This window comes from Rhinoraja longicauda, chromosome 6 (genome assembly GCF_053455715.1).
Source record: "Rhinoraja longicauda isolate Sanriku21f chromosome 6, sRhiLon1.1, whole genome shotgun sequence".
In the NCBI taxonomy this organism is placed as follows: Eukaryota; Metazoa; Chordata; class Chondrichthyes; order Rajiformes; family Arhynchobatidae; genus Rhinoraja; species Rhinoraja longicauda.
In genome coordinates this window covers 15,223,434-15,249,738 of record NC_135958.1, presented here as the reverse complement: position 1 = coordinate 15,249,738, position 26,305 = coordinate 15,223,434, and the positions used below count along the sequence as shown (strand labels likewise).

Genomic DNA, 26,305 nt, shown 5'->3' with positions numbered 1-26,305 from the left:
GTCCGACTGGGCAGTGAGCGCTGATTGGCTTTTTGTGATCATTCCGAGGGGCAGCGAGCGGCGCTGTGAGTGGCGCGGATTTTTCAGTTGGGAGTTGAGAACGAAGAGGGTGAATTATAGGCCGCGGGCCCGTGGTTTACGGGTGAGTGCCAGGTTTGGACAATAATATCGGTGGGGGGTGGGAGCAATCGCCTTCTCGTCGATACGGAGAGTTCCGGGAGAGGCCTCTGAAGCCCCGGCCTGGAGTTGCAGCGAGTCTGAGCCGAGAGACCGCCTCTCCCGGTGGCAAGCCCAGGGCCTTGGTCGAGCGCCATGTCTGTCGGTTTGGGTCAGACGGCGGTCAAGGGCCGTGGGCGAATGCCGACGGAATCATGAACCAAGCGAGGCCTCTCAGCGACGGTTTGGTGCACATTAAACTAACAGGACTTCAAACCGTGGCACTTGTGTCCTCTTCCGCATCCCTTCTTGACGCTGGTCTCCCCCTCTCCCAGGCTATGTACTTTCCTCTCCTTACCTCTGGCTGCTGCATTCTCTTCTTCGGTTGCTCCTTTTCCCCTTTCACTTTGCCTATTTTAGTTTAGCTTCTGTTTATGTTCCTTCTCTCTGATCCCCAATCCGCCACATCTAACGAAAAGTCTTCGATCTTACTCTGAACATAAATGCTGACCTGCTGCGTGTTTTCAACAATTTCTGTTTTTATTTCTGATTTCCAGCACCTGCCTTTTTTTTCTTTCTCTTCTCAGTTTCTTTCATGCTTGACATAAGTGACTGCAGATGCTGAAATATGGAGCAAAAAAAAAAGAGCTGTTGGAGTAACTCAGCTGCAAAGGCAAGGTCTTTGCAGGGAATGGACAGTTAACTTTTCGTTTTGAGACCTCAATGCATTCCCCCATGTCTTTCTTTCTCTGCAATTCAGCCCTCCTGCATCCCTACTCTATGGTTCCATTGTATCACTTTTCCTGTTACATATGGTTCTCTTCTCCATGTCCCTTGGAAACCCCTGTATCTCCTGCTGTTGAGCTCTTATTGGGATGCTGTATTTGGTTTACTTCATCTTCCTATGCTCATTTCAACATTTTTGATTCCAACATTAAGAGTTTATTATTTTAAAAAATAACAGGAGTATTCTGCATTCATTTCTCCTTGCCACTAACTATTTCTTTTTTTCCTAGGAATGGCTCAAGAAGTAAGCGATGTGGATATGCAACCTGAGGAGGAAGCTGTCTTACCGCAGTTAAGACTCCATGATCCAGCTTCAAGGTCAACAGCACCCAGCCCTGATGACGTCCCTGGTGGCATGGAGTCGGGAGAGCTGCCATTAGCAGCAGTAGCTCCGAGTGCTCAGCGTGGTGGTCTGGAAGCTGCATTACTAACTGAGGAACTTCAGAGACTGCAAGGAGCATTGAGGACAGTAGCCCAGCATTTTTCACTTGGGCAAAGACCTGGTCGTCAACGCAGACAGTTAAGGAGGCATAGTCGTCGCCAATCAAGTGCAAGTACTTCTCAGAGATCAGTTTCATCCAGGTAATCTATAGCTAGGAAGTGACAAAGAATTGGGAATCAAATGGCTGTAATTTTAATTTTTCTAACATTAAGAAACATTAATCATATTTATTTTGATACTTCAGATGAGTTTCTGCCAGTGTTTTTGAATCTTGCACTCTCAATTGTGTTCTCAGATCTGGTAGAACTAATGTCCTATAAAGGTATTTGGTTAGGTGAATTTGGGATTTCTGAGAATTTGTTACTGTCCATGTACGGATATTTGACAAGATCTCAGTGCCAAATGATTTTAATTTTAATTTGGTTTTGCTGCTTAGAGATTTTCTTTATTGCCTTGCTTTGTCACACAGCCTAACTCTGCCACCCTCAAACGATCTAGAAACACTCCAATAATCAAGCTCTGGCCTATTGTATTTCATAGAAACATTGAAAAATAGGTGCAGGAGGAGGCCATTCGGCTCTGAGCCAGCACTGCCATTCAATATGATCATTGGAATTTTTGAGATAGTGCCCAAAATGTAAGGCTGAGATCACAGTTTGATGTATCCATTTGGTGGAAAAGCAAGGGGCTTTGGAAGAAACAATACTCTGTTTTGTGTTAGCGCAAGTTATGATTGTATGGTGCAAGATTGTATGGTGGTTTATGTTGGTTTGGGATTCAGTTACCTTGTTTGTCTGCTGGAATTATATGTATGTGTATGTATTGGTTATCTTATTCTGCAAGCAACCTTTATTGACTAGCTGGTGCTGTTGAAACACTTTTCTAAGATGTTCCTCTAACTTAATTTGGGATCTTCAATTTCCTTAAGGCGTATCCCGATTGAAGTAGAGTACAGCTCAGAACTGATGGCACTGTTTAAGAGTCATGGTGACAAATCTTTCTGGTGGCTGGAGGGTTGAAGAAAAATTCTACCAGATTGAATTTTGATTTGATATGTGTGTTTGTTCGACATTTGCCTTCACAATTCTGATATCTTATGACTTGGAATAAAATTGATATGCAATTCTTCTAATTCTAGGTCTGGAGCTTTAGATAACTACTTTCGGGTTAATAGGCAACAACGCACAGTAGCAGATGGACTTATGCAATATGGAGCAGAAGAGGTGAGCAGTGAAGATTCAAGCACTGATCAGAGCACTGATCTCAGTGAATCAGAGGAGAGTGGTAGCAGCACAGAAATAGAAGATGACTATGGAGGAAATGAGTCTGTGGCAACCTCTGGTGAGTTGAGGAGCTTTGTGTCATTGTTAACATCAATCTGTTTCTCTTATAGCAGGGTAAATCTGATTAATAAATCATGCATACATTTTCAGTGGGGATGGAACTTTTATCCGTTGAACTTTATTCCATGTTTGCATTTAATTACCAGCCTTTCACCAGTATGAACATTGAATTCTCAAATTTTAGGTACCTCTTAACACCTCCCCATGCCCCACCTGGACTCTTGCCTATTTCTCCCGCCCCTCCCCTCCTACTATCACTGGGTGGGGTATTGCAGGAGTAGGCCATTCGGCTCTTCGAGCCAGCACTGCCATTCAATATGATTATTGGAATTTTTTAGATAGTGCCGGGATATTGCGTGTTTACCTCAACAATAAACTTAACTGGACCGAAAACATCAATGCGCTATACAAAAAGGGCATTAAAAGGGTTTCCAATAAACATGGCCATCTCTTCCTGAGGTAGAAATGGCTCCAGTCAGTGAGATTAGTCCTTCATTTTCATTGAATTCAATTGTACTATGACTACTTGATGCCTTCTCAGTTGCATGTTCTCCCCTCTGAAATCTATTCCGCCCCTCTGGAATCTATTCCGAATCTACAGAAGTGTGGAGATGTGGTATGGTGGAACCCAAACTTTATTTGAGCAGATTAGAGGCGAAAAAGTGTTCAGCTGTATTGCGTACAAAATCTTCCTTCGGCTTGCATTAAAAATCTATAGATGAACCAGTAATTGGTCATATTGGACTTGTTCTATTTTTGCCAATATAACATGAACTATTTTCCATAATTTCGGATTGACGTAAGTATTTTGGACATAAGCATTTTGGCCACAAGGGATCTACTCTGCTACAGATGGAGCTAATTCTGTATATCCTTGAACCTTTGAAGCATACTTTGCAATTTCTTCCCACTAAATAGAATTGGCTGAAGACTGGTTTCTATAATTGGGGAAAGAAAAAGCCAAGTTTGATTAATCTAAGAGCTAGATAGAGCTCTTAAGGATAGCGGAGTCAGGGGGTATGGGGAGAAGGCAGGAACGGGGTACTGATTGAGAATGATCAGCCATGATCACATTGAATGGCGGTGCTGGCTCGAAGGGCTGAATGGCCTCCTCCTGCACCTATTATCTATTCTCTATTTGGGTATTCTGTTGGAGGTGATTGTAAAAGCTTCAGCAAATACTTCAGCCTCTTATATTTTCTTGTTTGTCTCCAACTCAATGAGGATGATGATATAAGTGTCCAACGGGTCATTCACAACTGCATTTTCAAATGATCATGTGGTTAATGGAATCATGTAGTTTTAGCTACAGCACATCATTTCAATTCATGTGTTCCTGTGCTTTGCACTGCCAGGTTGGCATCTAACTTTTGATATTCCTGATGTTGCATCTGGCCTGCAACCTTTATTAACTCTAGATTGTGCCCTTTGCTTGATGGCAATGATGGCGCAAGGTTTGTTTAATCACTAATTAATGGTGGTATACAGTTCTACTGTTGTATCCTCATCATGGCACTATTTTGATTTCCTGGATCTGTTCTGCATCTACTCCATGATAGTGTGACGCAGAAGATAAGCTAAGGACTATGCTGAATTCAGAGTTTGTTTTCCAAGACATTAGTGTTTATTGGTGAATCCATTCAAATTCATTTGTTTGCTTTTAAGGTAAGCTGAGGATGCTGAAATTGTGATAAACATGCATTGTGGTTGTTTGTCTTCTAAAACCCAATGCTTTTTGTGTTTAAATTTGATTTGCTATTTATCCAACTTTCATGTAAATTTAAGCAAGATTCGCAGTTACTGTTTCTCCACTCTTCAATTTTGTATGTAAATGTAACATACATTCTTCCCTTGTTTTTCCCATGGCTCTTTATTCAGCAACACTGTCTGTCTGACATTATACTAACCCTGCACTTTTCATTTAATTCATCATCATGTTCCACCCATTTTCCCTTTTAAAAGAAAAATACATTTTTCATTAGTTCCAAATGTATCTGAATGGTCCTATTACTTTTTCCTATACTGCTTGAACTGATCTACCGTCACAAAGTGGGAAAAGATGAGCAAAAGGTTCTTAAGATAGCTACAAAGTGCTGGAGTAACTGAGCAAGTCAGGCAGCATCTCTGGAGAAAAAGGACGGGTGACGTGTCAGGTTAAGACCCATCTTCAGACCGAAGAAGCGTCCCAACCCGAAATATTACCTCAGAAGAAAATATTAGCTCTGAAGAAAAAGAACTAACAGTATATTTTAATGGTTGGGATTTGTTGCAGTCGGATTTATTTCTGTGCCCACTTAGAACACAAGCTGTTAAGTGTCATTTTCTTTTACATGCAAAGAATTGCTTTAAATTTATTTCCCTCTGCTTTTGCAGCCCCATTGGCGAACCCTGCACCAGCACAGGGTATTGAGAATGAGGATTTGCAGTTATTACATCAAGACCAGGTCAGACATATCTGCTAATTTTGCTGACAGATTTAAAAATGATACCTCTACTTGTAGGATTTAGTGTAAATGAAAGGTTAATGGTTGGCATGGAATTGGTGGGTGAATGGGTGCCTTCTGTGCTGTATCTCTATGAATAACAAATTGGAACGTAAAATCAAAGGGGCAAAGAAATTAGACTTTTTGACATTAAATAAAATTAAAGTATACACTGGCCATATTCTACAGTGGGTGGGGAAAATACAGGGTTGAATAGCCTCCTGTTCCTGCAGATTGAGTTATTTGGTTGGTCTGCTTGTGATCTGTGACATTGATCTTGATCATATTAATAATAATTCTCTGAAGATAGACACAAAAAGCTGGAGTAACTCAGTGGGACGGACAGCATTTCTGGAGCGAAGGAATGAGTGACATTTTGGGTTGAGACCCTTCAGACTAGTTAGGGATAAGGGAAACGAAATATAGACGATGATGTTGAGAGATAAAGAACAATGAATGCAAAAAGTAACCATGATAAAGGAAACGGGCATTGTTAGCTGTTTGTTGGGTGAAACCGAGAAGCTGATGCGACTTGGGTGGGGGAGAGATAGAGAGAGAGAGAGAATGCCGGGGTATCCCTCCCCCACGCAAGTCTCTCTTCATATCCACTTTCCTGAGATATGGTTCATTCCACAGATATATCAGCATTTGGCTATACCATTAAATTTAATTTGTATGTAGTTATTGCAATAACCCTTTGCTAACAGCTAGTTTGACCAGAGGTTTATTACAGTAAATGTTAAATTTGCTATCAATATATATTTTTAATCGCAGTTCAATTTTGGAAACAAATCACTTGAATTCTGTGCATTTAAGGATGTAGATGTTTATTTAATTTGGTGCTGATTAAACTGGATGGCAGAAAAGCAGTTAACAAAATTCCCCTTCAAGAGGTCATTCCCACTTGCCCTAATACTGGAATTTATACTTGAGAGTCTGTAGTAGGAATTGCATATCTCGTAAACATGCTAAAAGTTTTGAATTTATGAATTACAGTTGCATTTTATTCCTCACTGCTACATCCACTGTACTTTTGCCCCCTTCCACGAACTCCTTTCAATTTACTTGCAAGTACAAAAACCCCATGCCTCTTTGAACCACTCTAAAGAGTTGGCTGGTTAATATGCATTAAACCGTTGCTATTATGGACCTCTGTATAATGGATTTTGTTATAGTGAACCGAGGCATTTATTATTGGTGGTTGTTGGCAGGCGGCGGGAGTGCAGTGTTGGGCGGCGGGGCGAGTGCGAGCAGTAAAACACTCTTGAAGAGGATTACATTGGGCATGCATTTGCAGCGGCTGCCACAAAGTGAGGTCCCAAGGTGTTGGATGCAGACGCAAAGTGCGCCATCCCGATACTGTGTTTCTTCCCAACTGGCCTTGGGTTAAACTAGTTATAATTTACCCTCTTCATTTGGTTTTAGTGGACAATTGGCAATAACAGACACCATTCTTTCCACCCCCTCCCCGTGGTCCGTAATAGCGAGGGTTAATAGCCATGGAGGTAGGAGGCTGAAGAGTATTAATATACAATTATTTGCCACTACAAATGGAATTTTTGTACTTTCATGTACTCTCACACTTTGGAAATAAAATGGGTCTATAAAGAGTATTCACGGTGTCTTTCATTTAATATTGTACCCTAGGAAAGCCTGGCCTTGCATTCAGAAGTATTAAATGTGAAAAAAGATGACCCAAGTCCACAGGCTACTAGTATGGTCTCTGATGATGAAGGAGATACTTGCTCCATCTGTTTTGAGCCATGGACAAATGCAGGAGAGCATCGTCTTGCTGCTCTGCGATGTGGCCATCTTTTCGGGTTTACCTGCATTGATCGATGGCTGAGGGGACAAGGAGGAAAATGTCCACAGGTATGCAGCAAGATATCGGGGATGAAAAGCAAAAATTCGCATCTTATAGTTTCCGCTGGAATACAATGGGATTATGTTCTGATAATTTTTTTTTAAACAAAGAAAATAATTTTGTTGGGTGGTTAGGTTAGATTCTCAGTGACTTTCACTTGGATGGTAAAAATGGATCCATGGAGTGTTGGACTTTATGAACTGAGATGCAAAACTGCCTATCTTATATTTTGTTGTCTATCTGAAGGAGTGGCCCTTCATGCAATGAGTTTACTCAAATAAGATTGTTTGGGATATCAAGATCATTGAGTGATGTGAATAGAGCCGAAAAGAAGAATTGGGGTGAAGGTTCAACCATAAACCCACTGAATGACAAAGCAAGCATAAGGGCCTTGTGATTTCCTCTCCTTTTTACGATCTTAACTACATTATGTTACATCATACTTTGTTAAAATCTTGATCTATAGATTTTGAGAGGGAGAGATATGTATGTATGGAGCAATCATTGATAAATGAAATGTAGCTGGAAGGTCTCTTGTGATCATGTCAGATTGAGCCACGTCTCCAACGGAACTGGTACTCTACATTATTCAGGGTCTTACACCTTTGGCCTTTTTAAACCAAAATGAGAGTGCAATTTGAAGAAAATCAAAATTGGAGAGGTGAAATTGCGAGATGAATTATAATTTTTACATGGTTATTGGGAAAGGAAAGAGGGATTGTGAGGGAAGATTTTTTTGATTGTTTCCCTGTAAAGCCAAACTTGGTTTCCAAAGAAAATTGAGACTAATTTTAATTACTAACCACAACCATGCTAAAAAACTATTTTTGGATTTTTCAGTGTAATAAGAAAGCTAAGAGATCAGATGTGGTGTTACTCTATGCCCGAGTACTGACAGCTGTGGATACCAGTGAACAGGAGCGATTAAAGAGGTATACACCAGTTGTGGGGAAATTTCTTTTTTTCCCATATGCAAAGAGACAAAAGGCTGCCTTTCCTCTGCACGAGGGCCACCAAGCTGCAGTGGGGGATTGACAAGTGCAGTGATTAAGCAAAATGTCCTAGTGTCTAAAGAATATGCAAATTGGGCCTGGTTGTAGTACTTACCCAAGTAGATCAGTATAGAGGCTAAATTCAACTTTTATTGTAATAGGGTGAGAATTTGATAAAGGTGGAAAAATGTGTACATTTTTAAAAATCTGTCAAAAGTACCATACCTATTGGATTGGGTTAAAGGCCCAACCTTTGACTCTAGCTCCACAGTAGTGTCATCAATCCTTAACTGCTCTTTGAAATTCCTCTGTTACCACTCCCTTTTCAGGTACGTGTGGTTCAGATACTGTTTATTGCATTTATACTTTTTCCATCTGTCTGCAACCCCTATATTTGCATTAGTTATTATGTGTCATCAAAGATGGCCAAGTGCAAAATGACCTTGAGCAATGATTCCCACACTTTGGGGAATATTAATCAAAATACAGCTTTAAAGAAAATATAATAACAGGACTCCTTGATCTGATCCCTTTTGATAACACATTTTCTCTTTCTTTCTTCCCTTCTGAGAGGAAAACCTACCTTGTTATTAGGACATTTTGAATGAAAGACTGCGCAATATCAAATTTCACCTCCTGAAAGGTGAAGATTTAAACTCTGCTCCAGGGAATTGTGCATGCAATCCAGGCAATGTTGAAGGAATTTTGGTTTCATGACTCTAATTTGCATCAAAGCTGCATAAGCCAATTGCAGATAGATGCAAAAGATCCCCAATATTTGCACTGCCCTTAACATCCTGGCCAGTCTTTACGCTTTAACTAACGTTGCTAATCATGGATAATTTGTTTTTTTTCATATTTATGGTGATTGGCTACTGTACTTTCTACTTTAGTGACTCATTTTGAGTAATTCATTGGCTATAAAGTGCTTTAGGATAATCTGAAATCATGACAGCATAATAAATTCACCTGCGCATTCCCAGTCCAAAGTAATAAATTAAAATAGTTTTATTATGAATTTGTCACATTTGCCTGTACGCCATGTAAATTCATTTAATTTTTCTTTTTGGATTTTCTTAAAGAGTGTTCCTTTTGTGTTGACCTTTTTCCCCAATCCTTTCTCCTGGACAGTGATTTGGAGAAGGAGCAAATGTCGCGCCGTAAAGCAGAGCTGGAATCTGCACAGTGTCGTCTCCAACTGCAGTTCTTGACAGATGAGTGTTCGAAGTTGCGTAAGCAGCTGCAGGTAAGACTGTTTCAAATCCTCTGTTTCAAAAAAAAGGTGCTTCGATTTTCAGAAGGCCTTTGATAAGATGATCCACGTCAGGCTGCTAAACAAGATGAGACCCCAAAGTATTGGAGGGAAGATACTAGCATGGATAGTAGATTGGCGGAATGGCAGAAGGCAAAGAGTGAAAATAAAGAGGGCTTTTGCTGGTTAGCTGCCGGTGACTCGTGATGTTCCGCAGGTGCTTTTCGTGTTGTATATAAATAATTTGGATGATGGAATGGATGGCTTTGTGGCCAGGTTTGTGGATGATATGAAGATAGGTGACGGGGCAGGTCGTGTTGAGGAAGCAGGGAGTCTGCAGGTGGACTTGGACAGGTTGGGAGAGTGGGCAGAGAAGTAGCAGATGGAATGCAGCGTAGAAAAGTAAGCAGTCATGCACTTTGACAGTAAGAATAAAGGCGTAGACTTTTCTAAATGGGAGATGATTCAGAAATCGGAGGTACAAAGGGATTTGGGAGTGCAGGTGCAGGATTCCTAAAGGGTTAATTTGCAGGCTGCATCGGTAGTAAGGAAGCCAAATACAATGCTGGCATTCATTTTATGAGGACCAGAATATAAAAGCAAGGATGTAATGCTGAGGCTTTATAAGGAACAGGTCAGATCACATCTGGAATATTGTGAGCACTTTTGCGGTCCATATCTGAGGAGGGATGTGCTGGCGTTTGGGAGGGTCCAGAGGAGGTTTACGAGGATGCTCCATTCACAGCTCTGGGCCTGCACTTGCTGGAGTTTGGAAGGATGAAGGGGGATCTCATTGAAATTTGCCAAATAATGTAAGGCCCAGATAGAGTGGAGAACCGGCTAGAATCTGAGAAACTCATTGCCACAGGTGGCTGTGGAGACCAAGTCTTTTGGTATTGTTAAGACAGAGATTGACAGGTACTTGATTTGTAATGGTCTCAAAGGTTACGGGGCTAGGGCAGGTGAATGGGGTTGAGAGGGAACAATAGATCTGCCATGATTAAATGGTGGAATAGACTCGATGGGCCAAATGGCCTAATTCTGCTCTTGTGACATAAATTCATTGGCAAATGATTTATAGAGTCTCTAAAATTTCCACAATATGGTGATTCTAGTTAATATTGTGCAGATCCAGAGTAAAATCAGGGAGCTGATTGGTAAGGGGAGGTATGGTTGTGATTTACTCATGTGAGGGAGGAGTTGGTGCAATTGAGAACATGGATTTTGGGTTACTCCCTGTAAGGTACTTTACTGTGCATACTGATGGCTCCTTTGTGTGTAAATATTTACACTGAAAGTGAGCTATGATTATGCACACAGCAAATCTGCTTGTGTATAGCAAATGAAGCTGCCATTGTCCAACTGGTAAGAGGCTATTCTACTTGCCAGTTCTCATCTGATCTCTGTACAAAGAAATGAATTGCCACTGAAGGACTGAAGACTGAACATGATTAATTGTGGCTTAGTAGACAAAATATTCACACAGAACTTTCACATAGAACACGCTTCTGAAAAAACAGGCTTCCTCATTGACATGGTGATTAGGCTGTGTCGATCACCCTTGTACTTTGTACTATAGGACCATTGTCCCAGATTCTTATCGGTTGCTACCTTTAGTTCACAAGTTACTCTTTGCCACTGTGTTTTGCAAACTTGTTCTCAAGCAGGTAATAATCTTTTTTTAAACTAACCCTATCAGTTCTCTGCAAGTCCCTACACCTTTTAAACAATTGTTTTACAGTGCAATTCACTAGTAAATATAAATAATGCTTAAAAACTTGCGATAACATGAAGTGCCAAATTTTCAAAGAGTAAGCTGATGCTAAAGAGCCGACAACTGCACTGCCCTTGTGTATAAACATAAATAAAAATTCTTTTCATGCTTATTTTGGATAATACTTGAATAAAAATTCAGAGTTTATTTTCATAAGAACAAAACAACCTTGTGCAACCACTATTGACTGGTTGTGCAAGAATCTCTGGGCACAAACATCAAAGTCATTTATTGTGCATCCCTTTTTCCCTTTGAAGCTGAGCTGTCGCCTTAAGTTGTAGTAGCCTTTCTGATCATATTTGGAGTATAGTTGGGGGAAAGGTTTGAGGATTTAGAACCGGTGATGTATTTCCAAGTTCGGATGGCTTGGAGGGGAATCTTCAGGTAATTGTGTTCTCATGGACCAGCTGCCATTGTTTTTCTTGGTAGTAGGAATCGTGGGTTTCAGAGATGTTGTCGATGTAAGTAACTTAAAGTACAATTTGTTCATGGTACTCACAGCTGAAGCCAATGTCTGCTGGGCTATTATGTACTGATGCTGAAAAGATTGACTATTTAAGGTTGTTAATGGCATGATTATTGAGTGCATTGATTTCTCCTGGATTTCTGCATTCTACTTCCCTTAAGAGTATTGATGCATCATTTATGGCAAGAGGAGAGTATGCCATCACATTCCTGATTTGTGCCGGTACAGGGAAAGGCCTTGCGGTATCATGATGCAAGTTACTTGCTGTGGCCTCTGACCGGCTCTTCCAGCCACAGTATTTACATGGCTCGTCAGCTGAGTTTCTCGTCATGCAAGCATATGCTGCTTCATTTACTGAAGATTTGGAAATGGAATTGAAAATGACACAATATTCAGCAACAGCACTTGTGACCTTTATGGAAAGAAGGTCATAAAAATAGCTGAAAATGGTCGGGCTAAGGACACTATTCTGAAGAACTCCTTCAGTAATAGCCGGAGGATAGGATAATTGAACTTGGCACCATACCTAAAGCATCTTCCTTTTGGGTGTGGAGTGAGTGCAACCATTGAATTGTATTCCCTTTGCCTGTTGACGTCTGTTTTACAAGGCTGTCTTGAAGCTATCTATATACTAAAACTCTTGTTTGTTTGTTCCTGAACTACAGCCAAAACGGTACACGATAGCGTGACAATTTTAAGCCCACCTTACTCACCATTGTCCCTTTGGTGCTAATGGAAGAAGTTTCATTGAAATCGGTGTTATATTTTTAAAGTTATTCACATCTTAAAGTTTAAATCTATCTCCTAGGGAGGGGAGGGAGGGAGGGAGAAGGATAAGGGGGGGTTGAGGGGAGGGGAGAGGGGGATGGAGGGGAGGGGGGGAGGAGGAGGGGAGGGGGGGAGGAGGAGGGGAGGGGGAGGGGAGGGGGGGGAGGAGGATGGGAGGGGGGAGAGAGGGGGAGGGGGTGTGCTGCACCAATGCAGGAGAGATTTGGATCCAACGGGTCCTCTTGGTCTAGTACTTGATAAACTGCTTCCTTGAGGTTAAAGACGATCACTCTCCCACACCTTTTGGCATGGCTGAATTCCTACAAACTTGAATGTCTCTGACATTTCACTTTGAAAACTAATTAAAAGCTACTAGTTAATGAATCATACAATATACATAAAATAATCATACCAGTCATGAAACTTCAAAACTAAATGCATTGAAATATTTAAATAAAGTAAATAAATAATTCTAAATTACCAGAGTCATTTCTCTTGACTGATTAGGTCATTACATGTCATCTGGCACAGGTTAAGTGGGCAGATCCCTGAGGTTTCTGCTGAGGAATGGCAGAAGAAATCAGTGCTCTTCCGCTGAACTCATTAAAGTCGCCAATGTTAGAGCTCGTGTGCAATGAAGACTGTGGGACCATTCATGAACTTTTAGTTTTCCATGTTTATAATCTATCATGTCAATCTGCCCTCCTTGCAGAAACATTGTATTCAGCATCACTGCGCTACATCTATATAAAATAATTGTTCAGCCACACAAACTGCACTGCATGCAGTGCTGAATAGCATACAGCATTACAGATTAGAATATGTTCGGATAGGGAAGTTATTTGAAAGTATTGCCAGAACTGGAGCATTTTAGGCCAAGGTCGCTTTCTTTGGAACAGAAAATGCTAAAAGTGTAGGATTTACACTAATCCTACACTGATCTCATTTTATTCTCCTTGTATTCCTATTAATCCCCCCAGATTTTACCACTCACCTATGTTTCAATGGCATATACAGTGGCAATTAACTGACAAACCCACATGAATTTGGGATGAGGGCAGAAACTGGAAGACACAAGAGAAACCCAGGTGCAAGTTCCACACAGCACTTGAGATCAGGATTGAATCAGTCACTGGAGCTATGGAGGAGTAGGCTTCACAGTGCTGCCCAAACAGACGTCTTGATGGTATTGGGCAGTTGATGTTTGATAGATCTGGGGGCCTGGCATAATTGTCTTTTAGAGCTGTTTTGGAGATGGTGTTTGCATTTTTGGTAGGCAGGCTTTGCCAGTCTGTAGCTAGCTTTGAGGAATCTAATACAAGTGACTGGGAATGTGGGAGCTGAGAATTGCAGAGGCAGGCCAAACGTACATCATGTGATTACCTTTGGCTCACTGCATAGATATTGTGCACCACTGGTCTGGATTGGCCTTTTGTGTATTATTTTCCAAGTAAATGAAGCCAGGTATCCCATCTGTCTCTCTTCCTAATCTGCTGCTTTGAGGGATGGGTGGAATGCTCTAACAAGATTTCATTATTCCCCTCCATTTCTCATATCACAGAATTCTGGATTCATCATGTTTGAATCACTGCTGGCAAAATGCGTGGCATCACAGCTTGCATGTTGGAAAAAGTTGAAATGTATTTGAACGACAAGTGAGCTGTAGGACAGACGCAGGGTTTCAGACTAAATTGGGCAATGATTGGAAGGCAGCAGCTCAGTCTGTGATCTGACCTCTTTAGCACGTAGCTTTACTGGAGGGGGTGGTGGTGTTTGGATGTGTATGCATTGATTGTGAAGCTTTGGTTTGAATATTGTGCACGTGAGAGTGTATTAAATTCTCCATTTCTGAATGTATAGCTGTATTTACAATATTTTCTTCATAGAGTTTCTGATGTGCATATAATTTATGTAACTATAGGTTGGAGTTGTGTGTTGGATTGCATGGTAGGTGTGATAATTTAATTTCACCATCACTGCTGCAGGAACTGAGATGTCTGATGGCCAAGCATGGTCCAAATGCTTCACAAGGTCCCTCAAGTTCCAGTAACTCACTGAGTGGCCACATCAGTTCCAGCCAAAGTCAGTACAAATATCAGTTTGAAAAAGGCATCATGATTTCACAAAGTGGAAACTGTCGAGTCATGGCCTACTGTGCTTCAGTGAGTTGCCTCGTTGTGTCCCAGCCGTCTCCTCAAACAGTATTCCTTCCTGGTAAGCTTCTGAGGGTATTTCTTTCAACAAACTTGAAATGTTGACAGATATATATATATATATATATATATATATATATATATGTATTTATTCACAAAATGCTGGAGTAACTCAGCAGGTCAGGCAGCATCTCAGGGTGATGTTTCGGGTCGAGACCCTTCTTCAGACTGATGTCGGGCGGGACAAAGGAAGGATATAGGTGGAGACAGGAAGATAGAGGGACTAGATAGTTCCTCTGTCCCTCTCTTCCCTTCCTCCTTCCCAGATCTCCCTCTATCTTCCTGTCTCCACCTATATCCTTCCTTTGTCCCGCCCCGCTGACATCAGTCTGAAGAAGGGTCTCGACCCGAAACGTCACCCATTCCTTCTCTCCTGAGATGCTGCCTGACCTGAGTTACTCCAGCATTTTGTGAATAAATACCTTCGATCTGTACCAGCATCTGCAGTTATTTTCTTGTATATATATGTTGTTGTCTTGAACACATCTTGCTTAATTTCCATCTGAAAAGTTGACAATTCATTCCCCTCTCGCCCATATACTGAGTATACTCAACCTGTTGATTGATGCTTGAGATTCCAGCATCTCCCTTCTCTAGTGTCTACATCTCGCTTTAACTTTCAATCGTTCATTTCCCTTAATCAATGAATCTGATGTTTACGTTAGTTGCCTCTCCGTGACTTCCCTGTTATTATTCTGCCTGGGTAGCTTACATTGGGTATGAACATTGAATTCTCTAATTTTAGGTCACCCTGCCTTTTTCCCTCTCTCTTCACCGTGTTCCACCATAATGCACACTCATTCCACTATCCCTCCCTGGGGCTTCACATTTGATCCCTCTTCTCTTACACCCTTTTGATTTCTATTCTGTCCATTTATCATAAAGGGAATAAAAGCGTAGACTATTTTTTAAATGGGGAGAGAATTCAGAAATCGTAGATGCAAAGGGACTTGGGAGTGCTGGTGCAGGATTCCCAAAAAGTTATTTGCAGGTTTAATTGCTAGTAAAGAAGGCGAGTACAATGCTATTTTATTTAGAGAGGGCTAGAATAGGGATGTAATGCTGAGGTTTTATAAGGTACTGGTCAGACCACATTTGGAATATTGTGAGCAGTTTTGGACCCCATATCTGAGGAAGGATGTGCTGACGTTTTGATAAGATCCACAGGAGGTTTACGAGAATGATCCAGAAATTATTGGGTCAACGCATAATGAGTGTTTGACAGCACAGGGCACTCACTGGAGATTAGAAGGGTGAGGGGGGACCTCATTGAAACTTACTGAATAGTGAAAGGCCTGGATAGAGTGGATGTGAAGAGGATATTTCTACTAGTGGGAAAGTCCAAGACCAGAGGCCATAGCCTCAGAATAAAAGAACATATCTTTAGAAAGGAGATGAGGAGGAATTTCTTTAGTCAGAGCAGAGGGTGGTGAAACTGGAGGCCATGTCAATGCATATTTTTAAGACCGAGATTGACCGATTCTTAATTACTAAAGGTGTCAGGGGTTATTGGGAGAAGGTAGGAGAATAGGGTTGAGAGGAAAAGATGGATCAGCCACGATGGAATGGCAGAGTAAACTCGTGTAGGAAGGAACTGCAGGTGCTGGTTTAAACCGGAGTCTGAGGAAGGGTCTCGACCCGAAACTTCACCCATTCCTTCTCTCCAGAGATGCTGCCTTCTCTCCAGAGATGCTAAGTTACTCCAGCTTTTTGTGTCTATCTTCGGCAGAGAAAACCTGATGGGTCGAATGACCTAATTCTGCTCCTGGAACTTAAAAACTTATTAGTCAATCAAGCCCTCCTCGTCTGTATCCACCCTTCCCTTGCAAGGTTTGGTTTCTTGTTCTTCCCCGCCCCCCCCCCCCCCTTCAGCTTTCTTCCCCTTCTACAATCAAAGAAGGATTCCGACCTGAAACATCACCTATCCATAACCTCTCAAAATGTTGCCTGCCTCGCTGAATTATTGCATCACCTTTTTAAAAAGTTATCTTTGATGCTTTGAGATATCTTGCTACTTTTGACGGTGTTCTTGTTTCATGTAATCTATAGGTGTTTTAAGGAGATTGTATAACATTAGACCAGAAATTACAAACCAATGATGATCAATAATTGTTTTCACTTGGCACATAATCACATTGGCAGCAGATCATTGTTATTTCGAAGGTAGACACAAAATGCTGGAGTTACTCAGCGGGTCAGGCAGCATCTCTCGAGACCCTTCAGATCCAAAATGTCACCCATTCCTTCTCTCCAGAGATGCTGCCTGACCCGCTGAGTTACTCCAGCATTTTGTGCCTACCTTCCATTTAAACCAGCATCTGCAGTTTTTTTTACCTATACCTGATCATTATTATTTCTTCAGTGTTTCTCATCTGATGACAACTTGTACTCTTTTGTGCATTGTTTGACTCCCAGAGTTGACCTGTTCTGGACATCAGTTTTGTTTTGCAAGTGGGTGGGGTGGGCAGGGAGTCATGTTTGCTTGTAACTCTGTCGCATTGTAAATGAAAGTCCCTGTGATTGAACTTTCTTTCACCAAGCTCACCTTTTCCTGTTTGGCCTACAGGATGTGGCGTGAAGAAGATAAGTGGAGTGAACTTCCGTAGTACCCAGTACATCCCAATTCATTCTAAACAGATTAGAGGTTTGGCATTCAGTGATCGACATGACGGTGTGCTCTTATCTGCATCACTAGACAACACTATCAAACTAACCAGGTAAATTACTATTAATGGTTGTGAAGATTCACAAGAGGCTCTTCCAAACTTGTCTATTACATTCAATGCTCCCAATGCAGCCTCCTTTGCATCGGCCAGACCAGGTGACCATTTTGCTGACCTACTTAGCCTCCGGAAGTTACAGTGGACCTTGGCGAACAGAGCTTAAATGTTCCTCGAAGAGTTGGCCTAGTCTGCGCTTGGTCTCGCTGATGCAAAGGAGGCCACATCGGGAGCACTGGACCTTTAACACATCCTTGTCCGTAATACTGACTGACCTCAAGACACTTCCATTGACTGCCCAAGTTCCCCAGTCCTCATGTTTTTCTCCATGGTAAAAAGAGAGAAATCCTAATGAGTATGAAAGTGTCCTGGCTGAGATTTATGAATCGTCATTAAATACAGGTGAGGTGCTGGAATGTTGTGCCTTCATTTAAAAGGGCTGCAAGGTAAAGCTTGGGAACTATAAAGCCACTGAGTCTAACATCTGTGGTTGGAAAGTTACTAGAGAGTATTCTGAGGAGCAAATTGAACATGCTGAAGTGGGGATATACTGAAGATGCGGCAGACTGCGAGTGCGGAAGGGGCCTCCAGACTATGGAACATCTCCTGAGCTGTGACATGCTGCATGACACATGCACTGTAAAGGATCATGCAGAGGCCAACGACGTGGCACTAAAATTTGCTTGCTATTGGCAAAGGTTGTGCGATAACATTAATAAATAAATAAATAACAGCTGACCGTAGCTTGGGGAATTTGCAGGACTCTAATTTGTTTCAGTTTGAAATTGCCCAGTGCTCAAAGCCAATTCCTTTGCTGGCATTGGTTATATTGGTTCCACGGGGGAGCAATCATGAATTGACTTTTGATTTCTTTCTTGTGAAAGGTGATGTTGGGTGCTTTCTTATGCTGCTAGGTCCTAACTGTGCCTGGAATGTTAGCCATATCATTCTTCATCATTCTGTGCATGACCTACATTGAAATGTAACCCTTTTTTATCTTTCTAGTTTGATTGCCAATACTGTCGTGCAGACCTACAACACTGGTCGCCCTGTATGGAGTTGCTGTTGGTGTACGGATGACACAAACTACATCTATGCTGGATTGATAAATGGCTCTATCCTGATCTATGACATGAGGGACACCACTACACATGTTCAGGAGCTCCAACCACAGGGCTCTAGGTAGGGTATTTTTCAACACATGGTAGCTGTTGTTTTCTTTGCTGTTATACTCATCACCACCTTTTGACCCTTCTGACACCTAAATGCTCGGCCAGTTCCTTAACGACAGCACATACATACATTGTGATCCAGTTCTTATGGGAACTGATGGATGACACTTCCTAATGGACCAGTGAGAAATCTTTCTTGCCTCTTCCACCAGCAACAATTTGGTAATTTAACCAAATGTGCCTGGTTTTTAAAATGTGTCTGAAATCTGGATTAAAAGATAGGGACGGCACGGTGGCACAGCAATAGAGTTGCTGCCTTGCAGCACCAGAGACCCAGGTTCGATCCCGACTACAGATGCTGTCCGTACAGAGTTGGTACGTTCTCCCCGTGACCTGCGCGAGTTTTCTCCAAGATCTTCAGTTTCCTCCCACACTCCATAAGAACATACAGGTTTGTAGGTTAATTGGCTTTGTTTACGTGTAAATTGCCCCTAGTGTGTGTAGGATAGTGTTAATGTGTGGGGATTGCTGGTCAGTGCGGACTCGGTGGGAACTGTGCGGACTCGGCATTGTACCTCTAAATTAGACTGGATCGGTCAAGAAACCAGGAGGTGGAAGAGAGGTTTGGATAGCTATTTCTTAATCTCTTCAGGTAAAATGGTGAGCGACTTGTATGTAGTACCTTAGAAAAACTGTATTTTTACACATCTGTTGGATCCTCCACGGTTATTTTTAGTCATGTAATCCATGTATACGTGCTGCCTGATTTTTAAATTATCTTGCATTCTTCTTCCTCTTCTACTACAATAACAAACGTGGACTTGTATTTATTTCCCTTGCCTCTTGCAAGATTGCTGCAGAAAATGACCAGTTCTTCCTGCAACAACCTCTTTCCCAACTCCACTTGTACTTTTATTGTTCAGGTGTCCTGTGACATCACTTTCCTATCTCCCTCGAACGGCATCTGCAGCGTTTCCATGTGGTGGACTAGTGGCTGGTACTTTGGAAGGGGGCTGCTTTTGGGAACAGAAATCTACAAACGGTTACAAGGCACATTTGCTACCTCTGGAGGCTGGGAGTTGCACAGATATACAGATCGAACCCATGATGCGACACTGCCTTGTTACCTACAGACCAGGTATGTGGAAGAGCTTGAGGGAAATATGATGGTAATGCATATCTAATGGTACAATGTGGGTACTGAACAATAATCTGAAATCAAAAACCTGCTGATGCTGGAAATCTGAAAAAAACCCAGCAGATCAGGCAGCATCTGTAGAGAAAGTATTTCAGCATTTTCTCTTTTTAATATGTTCACTGGACAGTCTGGCTTGGCTGGTAAATTGCAGTGACAGACCCAAGTGGTCACAAAATTGACTCCAGTTTAATGATTAAAGGCAAAAATTCATCAAGTTCCAATGATTAATCTCTTGTGTAATTTAACCATTCGAATGAGCAATCCTATTCGTTTCCAGAAATGATCTTCAGTAAATTCTATCTGGAGGGGCTGGGCTGGCATGTAAAGCTTAGATGGGGAAATATGAAGGATAATCCTGGGTCACATTTGCCTGATTGATATTTATTCACAAAATGCTGGAGTAACTCAGCAAGTCAGGCAGCATCTCGGGAGAGAAGTTTCGGGTCGAGACCCTTCTTCAGACTGATGGATAGGTGTATGCTTTCCTATACTTGTGTAGTTGTTGGGATTATGGAACAAAACCTCAAAATTTCCTCACTTGTAAGATCAACATTTTTTGTGTCAGAAATCACACACTTTCCCAGACAGTATTAATCGAAGTTGTTTATTTTTAAAGGTAAAACTCACAGTTCTTTACGGTGTGTCGTGATGGAGTTGTCAAGCAGTGCCTCTCCAGAGTCACTTGAGAACCTCATCTGCACCTGTTACCCGGTGCAAACGTTCAACGCTGGCCCTACATGCAAACTTTTAACAAAAAATGCAATTTTCACAAGTCCTGAGAGAGATGGCAGTGTCTTGGTGTGCGCAGGAGATGAAGCCACCAACAGTGCAATGGTGAGTGATGCCAGTCATTTTGATGCATTCATCCTATCATTGACTGCATTTTGGACATCCCCCTTCCTATATTGCTATTGATTTTTAATGCTTGTTTGTGATCAAAGATTGCAACCATGCTGCTGGATAGGATAATGGTTGTGTTCCATATAATAACCTGAAAATAGCATTTCAAGTAATTTTGTCTTGTGCAGCGACTAAAAGGGATGTGGGGAAGTGGGAATTGGTGGTGGAAGGGAATACATTACAATTTAAGTAGCATTAGTTATATTTCTCTTATATTTCAAATATTCTGAAGGAATATGCTCCCATTTTCGGGTAAGGAGTTAATATAAACATGTTTTCATTAATCTGTTCTAAAATGTAATTATGTAGGAAAGAACTGCAGATGCTGGGTTAAATCGAAGATAGACACAAAATGCTGGAGTAACGCAGAGGGACAGGCAGCATCTCTGGAGAGAAGGAATGGGTGACGTTTTGGGTCGAGACCCTTCTTCAGACTGATGTCAGGGGAGTGGGCTGTACAGAGATAAAATGTAGTCAGAGACAGTAAGACTTCGGAGAACTGGGAAGGGGAGGGGATAGAGAGAGGGAAAGCAAAGGCTACTAAAATTTAAATATCCTGGAATACGTAATTCCCAATCTTTGTTACTCGACACACATTTAGTTGTAATACTGTTCGATATACCCATTCATGTTGATCAATGCCATTTAACATGCCTACCTTGTAGCAAATGTTGCGTGCACGTGGATAAAGTGCCTCCAATTTTGCTTTTGTGCTATTTTTCCTGCCCTGACTTTAATTGGAGGTTCACTTTCATTTTATGCACTATTCCTTTCTGTACACTGTGTTTCTCATTACCTATCCCCCCCCCCCCCCCCCCCTGCACAAGAACAGAAAATGTGGTGTATATGACTACTGATGCTAGATGGGCGAGTATGTTTTGTCTGTGTTTCTGTAAGCTTTCAAAATATGTGACCCCATTTTAGTGATTTGTGTGTTGCTGAGTTTACCCACATGATGGCAGCAGGTATCATCATCTTTGAAATATCTGTTTTGCTGGGGAATGACGTGGCTATTAATTCTTGGTTAGCACAATTAAGGTATCAAGTACCCTCCTTCTCTAATTATATCTGAAGTTTCAGACTCTATGTAAACTGGATTGAAATGAAAGCATAGTTAAAACTGCTGTTCCAGTAAGCTTGATTTTTAAGTTGTTAAATCTCCATTACACCAGCATGCCTCCATATTTTCTATTTGGCCAAAGAGCTTGGTGGTTCACAGTTTCTTTTGTTTGACAGCTGAGAATAACATATGAGGGCAAACTATGACCACAGAGCACTAGGCAAACGTGAGCCCTGGGTGCTGGTGATGATTACTGTATGAATGGAGAGAAGGATATAGGAGTAGAATTTGGCATTGACAAGTGAAGAGAAGCCTGCACAAGAATATCCTGGTAGAAAGGATTGTATGACTAAGAAGTTAGGCAGAATTTTTAAATTAAATGTTGATGTGTTTGACTTTTTCAATGTATGAAAATGAATTTTGTACCTTTTTATTTACCAGACAATAATGTGGTTCCTGTATTTATTTTTTAGTTCCTGATACTTGTATTCATTCTTTCCTCTTTACCCCCCCTAATCTGTGACAAACTTGACAATGCAAGGTTTATGAGTGGTGCAACCAAAGACAGACATGCTGGTTGTTTGATCTCCAAAGTACTGTAAACTGCCTCATTTCAAGAGAATATAAAAAATAAAATGGGTATATGCCCTGTAACCCCTCAAGCCTGTTCCAACAAAGCGATGATGGTGGCTGATCCTGTTCTCCACCTTTTCACTTGAGAACCATATTATTAATTACTGTTTCTAAAATAAAAAAATCACATGTGAAACCCCTGATTGAATGGAAACCCCAGTAATTTGGCATCTATTTTACTGGAGACCCAGTTCCTGCACCCCATATAATGCATCAGGGCCCCTGTTCCCTCTAAACTAAATGGGACACTGGAAAATTTATTATCGAGTCAAAGAGAGAACGACTGTACTGTGAACTTCTTGTAGATGATATTTAAGAGTGTTGGAGTATTAATTGGAATAACATCCAATAGGCTGGGGTATCTTGTCAGTCTGGCAGCACAAAAGTCCTAAGCATATTGGATTAACAGAGGTTTTAATGAGACTGAGCACCTACAGCTGACTGGGTTTGGAAATTCCAACCAAAGTAAAGATAACTGTCCACAACCCGTTTAAATGCTGACCCTGCATGCTGATATTTTGTCTACTTGTTCTAGATTCTGCATCCAGAGAATATAGTCTCTCTGTGTAGGTATCTTGTCTAAATCTCAGAATCATAATTGTTTCAATGAAATCATCTTTCCTTCTAGAATTCAGTTAGCCTTGTTTTGTTTTCTAATGACAAACCATTCCTTCCAAAAATCAGTCTAGTTAATTACACTGCACCAACTTGGAAAAAAATAAAAAACTACACAGTATGTTAGTTATGATTTTACCAATTCCTTGTATAGTATTTGCAGCAAGACTTTCTAATTTTAGCACTCTAATTCTTTTGTAATTATGGCCAACATGTCAACCTTTATAATTACTTTCTGAATATGTGCTTTCTTTGCATGAATCAGCACACTGGAATTTCTCTCTACATTCTTATTTATTAATCTCTCATGATTTAAAATATTATTTTCCTATCCTTCCTGCCAAAATGGGTAACCTCAAAATTTTCCCACATTTTCCACTTGCTGCCGCATTACTTGCTTTCACAACCTGTCTGTTCCTATGTAAACTCATTGTATTATCCTTAATACAATTTCCCACATGATCATGCTTCAGCAGTAATCTTAGGTATGTTTCACTTTCTTTTGATATGTCACAAACCTAATATGTGAATAGCTGAGATCCCAAAAGGATCTTGATGACAACCCATATGTTGTCCTGAAGACAGACCCATTTACTCCAGTTTTGTCATTTAATGAACACGGCAAGATCATGATTTACGTAACAACCCGTTGAAAATTAAGATATGCCCTGATTTTCCTTTATCTGCCTTGCTAGTTATATTCTCAAAAATCAGATTTGTCATTGTTCTGCCTGTCATTAACTTGTTGCTGCCTAATCATATAATGGTTTTCCATGTTTATTTGTTGCCATGTCCTTAATTGTCAGCTATGCGTTTGCCTGTCAGCCTGACCAGTTTACAGTTACTCATTTCCCTTTTTCTGTCTTTGAACAGCAATGTCATAATTGCTTCCTTCAATGCTGTTAAAATATTCCAAAATCTAAGGAATCTTGAAAAATCGCCACTTTATGGGTAACGCCTCTAAAAGCCTGCTGGTGTAGGCTATCGGTTTTGAGGGATTCATTGGCTAATAGTCCCTTTAATTTCTCCAGCAATTCTCTCCTTTGTGCTATAGTTCTTTGTTCTTCTGTATTTGTGCAATTAATCTATATTTATATAAAATATCACTATGTGCCCTGAATACCAGAGCAGATGGTGATATTGTGCCTCAAAATCATGGTGAAAGTCAACCCAGCCAAAGAAGACATTAACTTAATTTAAAACCTGACAACTTCGTATTTCCAATGCGATCACTTCTCATTCATCTCCGCTCAAGAGTGTAGCCCCAGTCTGTTTAATCTATTCTCATAGGACAATCTCACAGTCTCATCAACCTCAGCACTTGGGTCTCTTGCTCTGGACTGTCCAACCCGGCGTAGCAAGCTCACCACAGGAGCCCGTGCAGCAGAGAACAGACGCACTGCAGAGGCCCAGAGGAAACGCTCAAGGCCCGGGCTACCTCCACTTCCACTGCAGCAGCCATCCACTTGTGTCCTAAGTGTGGGCGTGCCTTCCGGGCCCGGATTGGCCCCACCAGTCACTTCCGGACCCACAGTCACCAATCCTCCAACTGAAAGTGAAGTCATGGTCATCTTCGAACCCGAAGGACGAACAACAACAACAGGACAGTCTCACTATCTCAGTGATCAGTGCACCTTCACTGCACTTCCTCTGTCACATCTTTCCTTGCACAATATTTTAGATCTGATCTTACATGGGGTCTTTATAATTTGAGTAGACATGATATCCTTAAGTTCCTAATTGTCAGTAGATTGTAAGTTTAACATGTATTTATCCCTCAAACATGAAAACATTTTTTAATGTCTTGCTCTTTTCCTTATTACCTTTTTATAACTTCAATATTTCCTATTGTCTATCCACTGCTTGATCACAAATTTGAGACTCTAATCCTTTTCATTCTCTTGCTATAACAGTTATGGAATGCGGGGACTGGCTCCCTCATCCAGAAGCTTCAAGCCGACCAACCAATACTGGATATCTGTCCGTTCGAGGTGAATCAAACCAGTTTCCTGGGAACTCTGACTGAGAAAATGGTGAAGATCTACAAATGGGCCTGATGGAACTGTATTTGTAATCTTTTTTACACTAACTTGGCAAGGATGGAACTCTTAAGGCCAAATCTGCTGTTGGGTATGAATCATGACACCTGATAAAAACTTTCCTTGTATGTAGGTGTGACTGATCCACTACCCATTTCAGTTAATTATCAAAATGTTCCTGTTGCTACAAGCCGTGGCCTTTAAGTTATTTCATTGCTGACAAATGTTCCTATTAAGAATTGTGACATTTCCAGCAAGATAATCTTTGAATAAGAATAAGAACTTGATTTTGGTACCCTTCCCCTCCCCCCCCCCCTTTCTTTACTGCTTTCCTTGCATGGCATTTGCAGTGTACTTTGCTTTTCATCAATGCACATCTGATTCTGTTTGCCTGGAGACCCCAAGAGGCCTGCAGCAGCTCCTCCAACTCGCTTTATCTTTTTTTCTGCATCTACAGCCTGTGTCTTCACTTTATCTCTTCGCCTTTCCCTGTTTTCAGGTGAGGATGATTTATAATCTCCCCTTTACTGCCTTGCATAAGGGCAACAGTGAAGGAACTCTGTGGGGGGGGGGGGGGAGACAGCTGTTACTGACAGCTGTCAGTGCCACCCCCCAGCACTGCCATTTAAAACCAACATTCAAAATTCCACCTGTTCAGGCAGGAGTGGAATGAGTTCCCACCAGCGGGAATACTAGATCTTCAGAGAATTGCATAAAATTCAGTGTAATGCCTATATCTCTTGATTTGAGGAGGAAAAATATTTGGATCTGGTGATTCTCATGGACACAAGCTACTTGTCTTGTTACATGGGACCGGAATGTTGATTTTGTAACATAATGATTGAGGGAAAGGAACCATGATTGAGTCTGTACGCCCAGGAATGTTACGAGAATCTGATCGTTAATTTGATGTGGAAAGTTGGAAAATCCATGATGGGAGCTATGGAAGCCGATTTCTGGCTCTACGCTTGAATGGTTCTGTGCTCATGTGTAATACCAACTTGCAGTTTGTATATAAATGTCATTTTATTACTATTACATTGAAATAAAAAAAATTAACTGCATGTGAAATTCTGATGTTTTACTTTCCATAATCGCTGATTAAATGATAGCTGGGTTGTTGCCATGTTGCATCAGATCTGGTTGTGAGCAACATCTGTGTTGTGCTGGAATCTTCAGCCTGGGCTTTAACAATTAGTGCTTTCTGTTTGGTATCAGGTGAACCTTTGGGTTCCAGAGATAATGTTTTTTAAGTAATCTCTGGCAGCAGTGCAAATAGCTTGAGTACTCTCAACATCAAATTATTTTATTCTTTGTGAATTGTGTTCATTAAAGCAAGAGTTCATCTGCATTGCATTTGATTTTTGATCATTCTGGGGATAAAATTGAAGTTTGTATAAATAATAACTACTTGCACAAAGTACAAAAG

At 41.1% G+C, this 26,305-nt stretch overlaps 1 protein-coding gene across 2 annotated transcripts; it reads left to right on the top strand.

Annotated features, from left to right (window-relative positions):
* On the top strand, window positions 1-26,305 carry rfwd3 (ring finger and WD repeat domain 3). 2 transcript variants are annotated; one of them, XM_078401678.1, is made up of 13 exons: window positions 1-142; window positions 1,173-1,524; window positions 2,523-2,725; window positions 5,101-5,171; window positions 6,858-7,082; window positions 7,915-8,006; window positions 9,198-9,312; window positions 14,312-14,540; window positions 17,106-17,256; window positions 18,265-18,441; window positions 19,355-19,569; window positions 20,246-20,463; window positions 24,751-26,305. In XM_078401678.1, exons 2-13 carry the CDS (start codon window positions 1,175-1,177, stop codon window positions 24,892-24,894), a joined length of 2,190 nt encoding a protein of 729 aa, XP_078257804.1. In that variant the 5' UTR covers window positions 1-142; window positions 1,173-1,174; the 3' UTR covers window positions 24,895-26,305. The 2 variants fall into 2 exon arrangements, with proteins under 2 accessions (XP_078257804.1, XP_078257805.1); XM_078401679.1 differs by lacking the exons at window positions 1-142; window positions 1,173-1,524; window positions 5,101-5,171 and having other exon boundaries at window positions 2,558-2,725.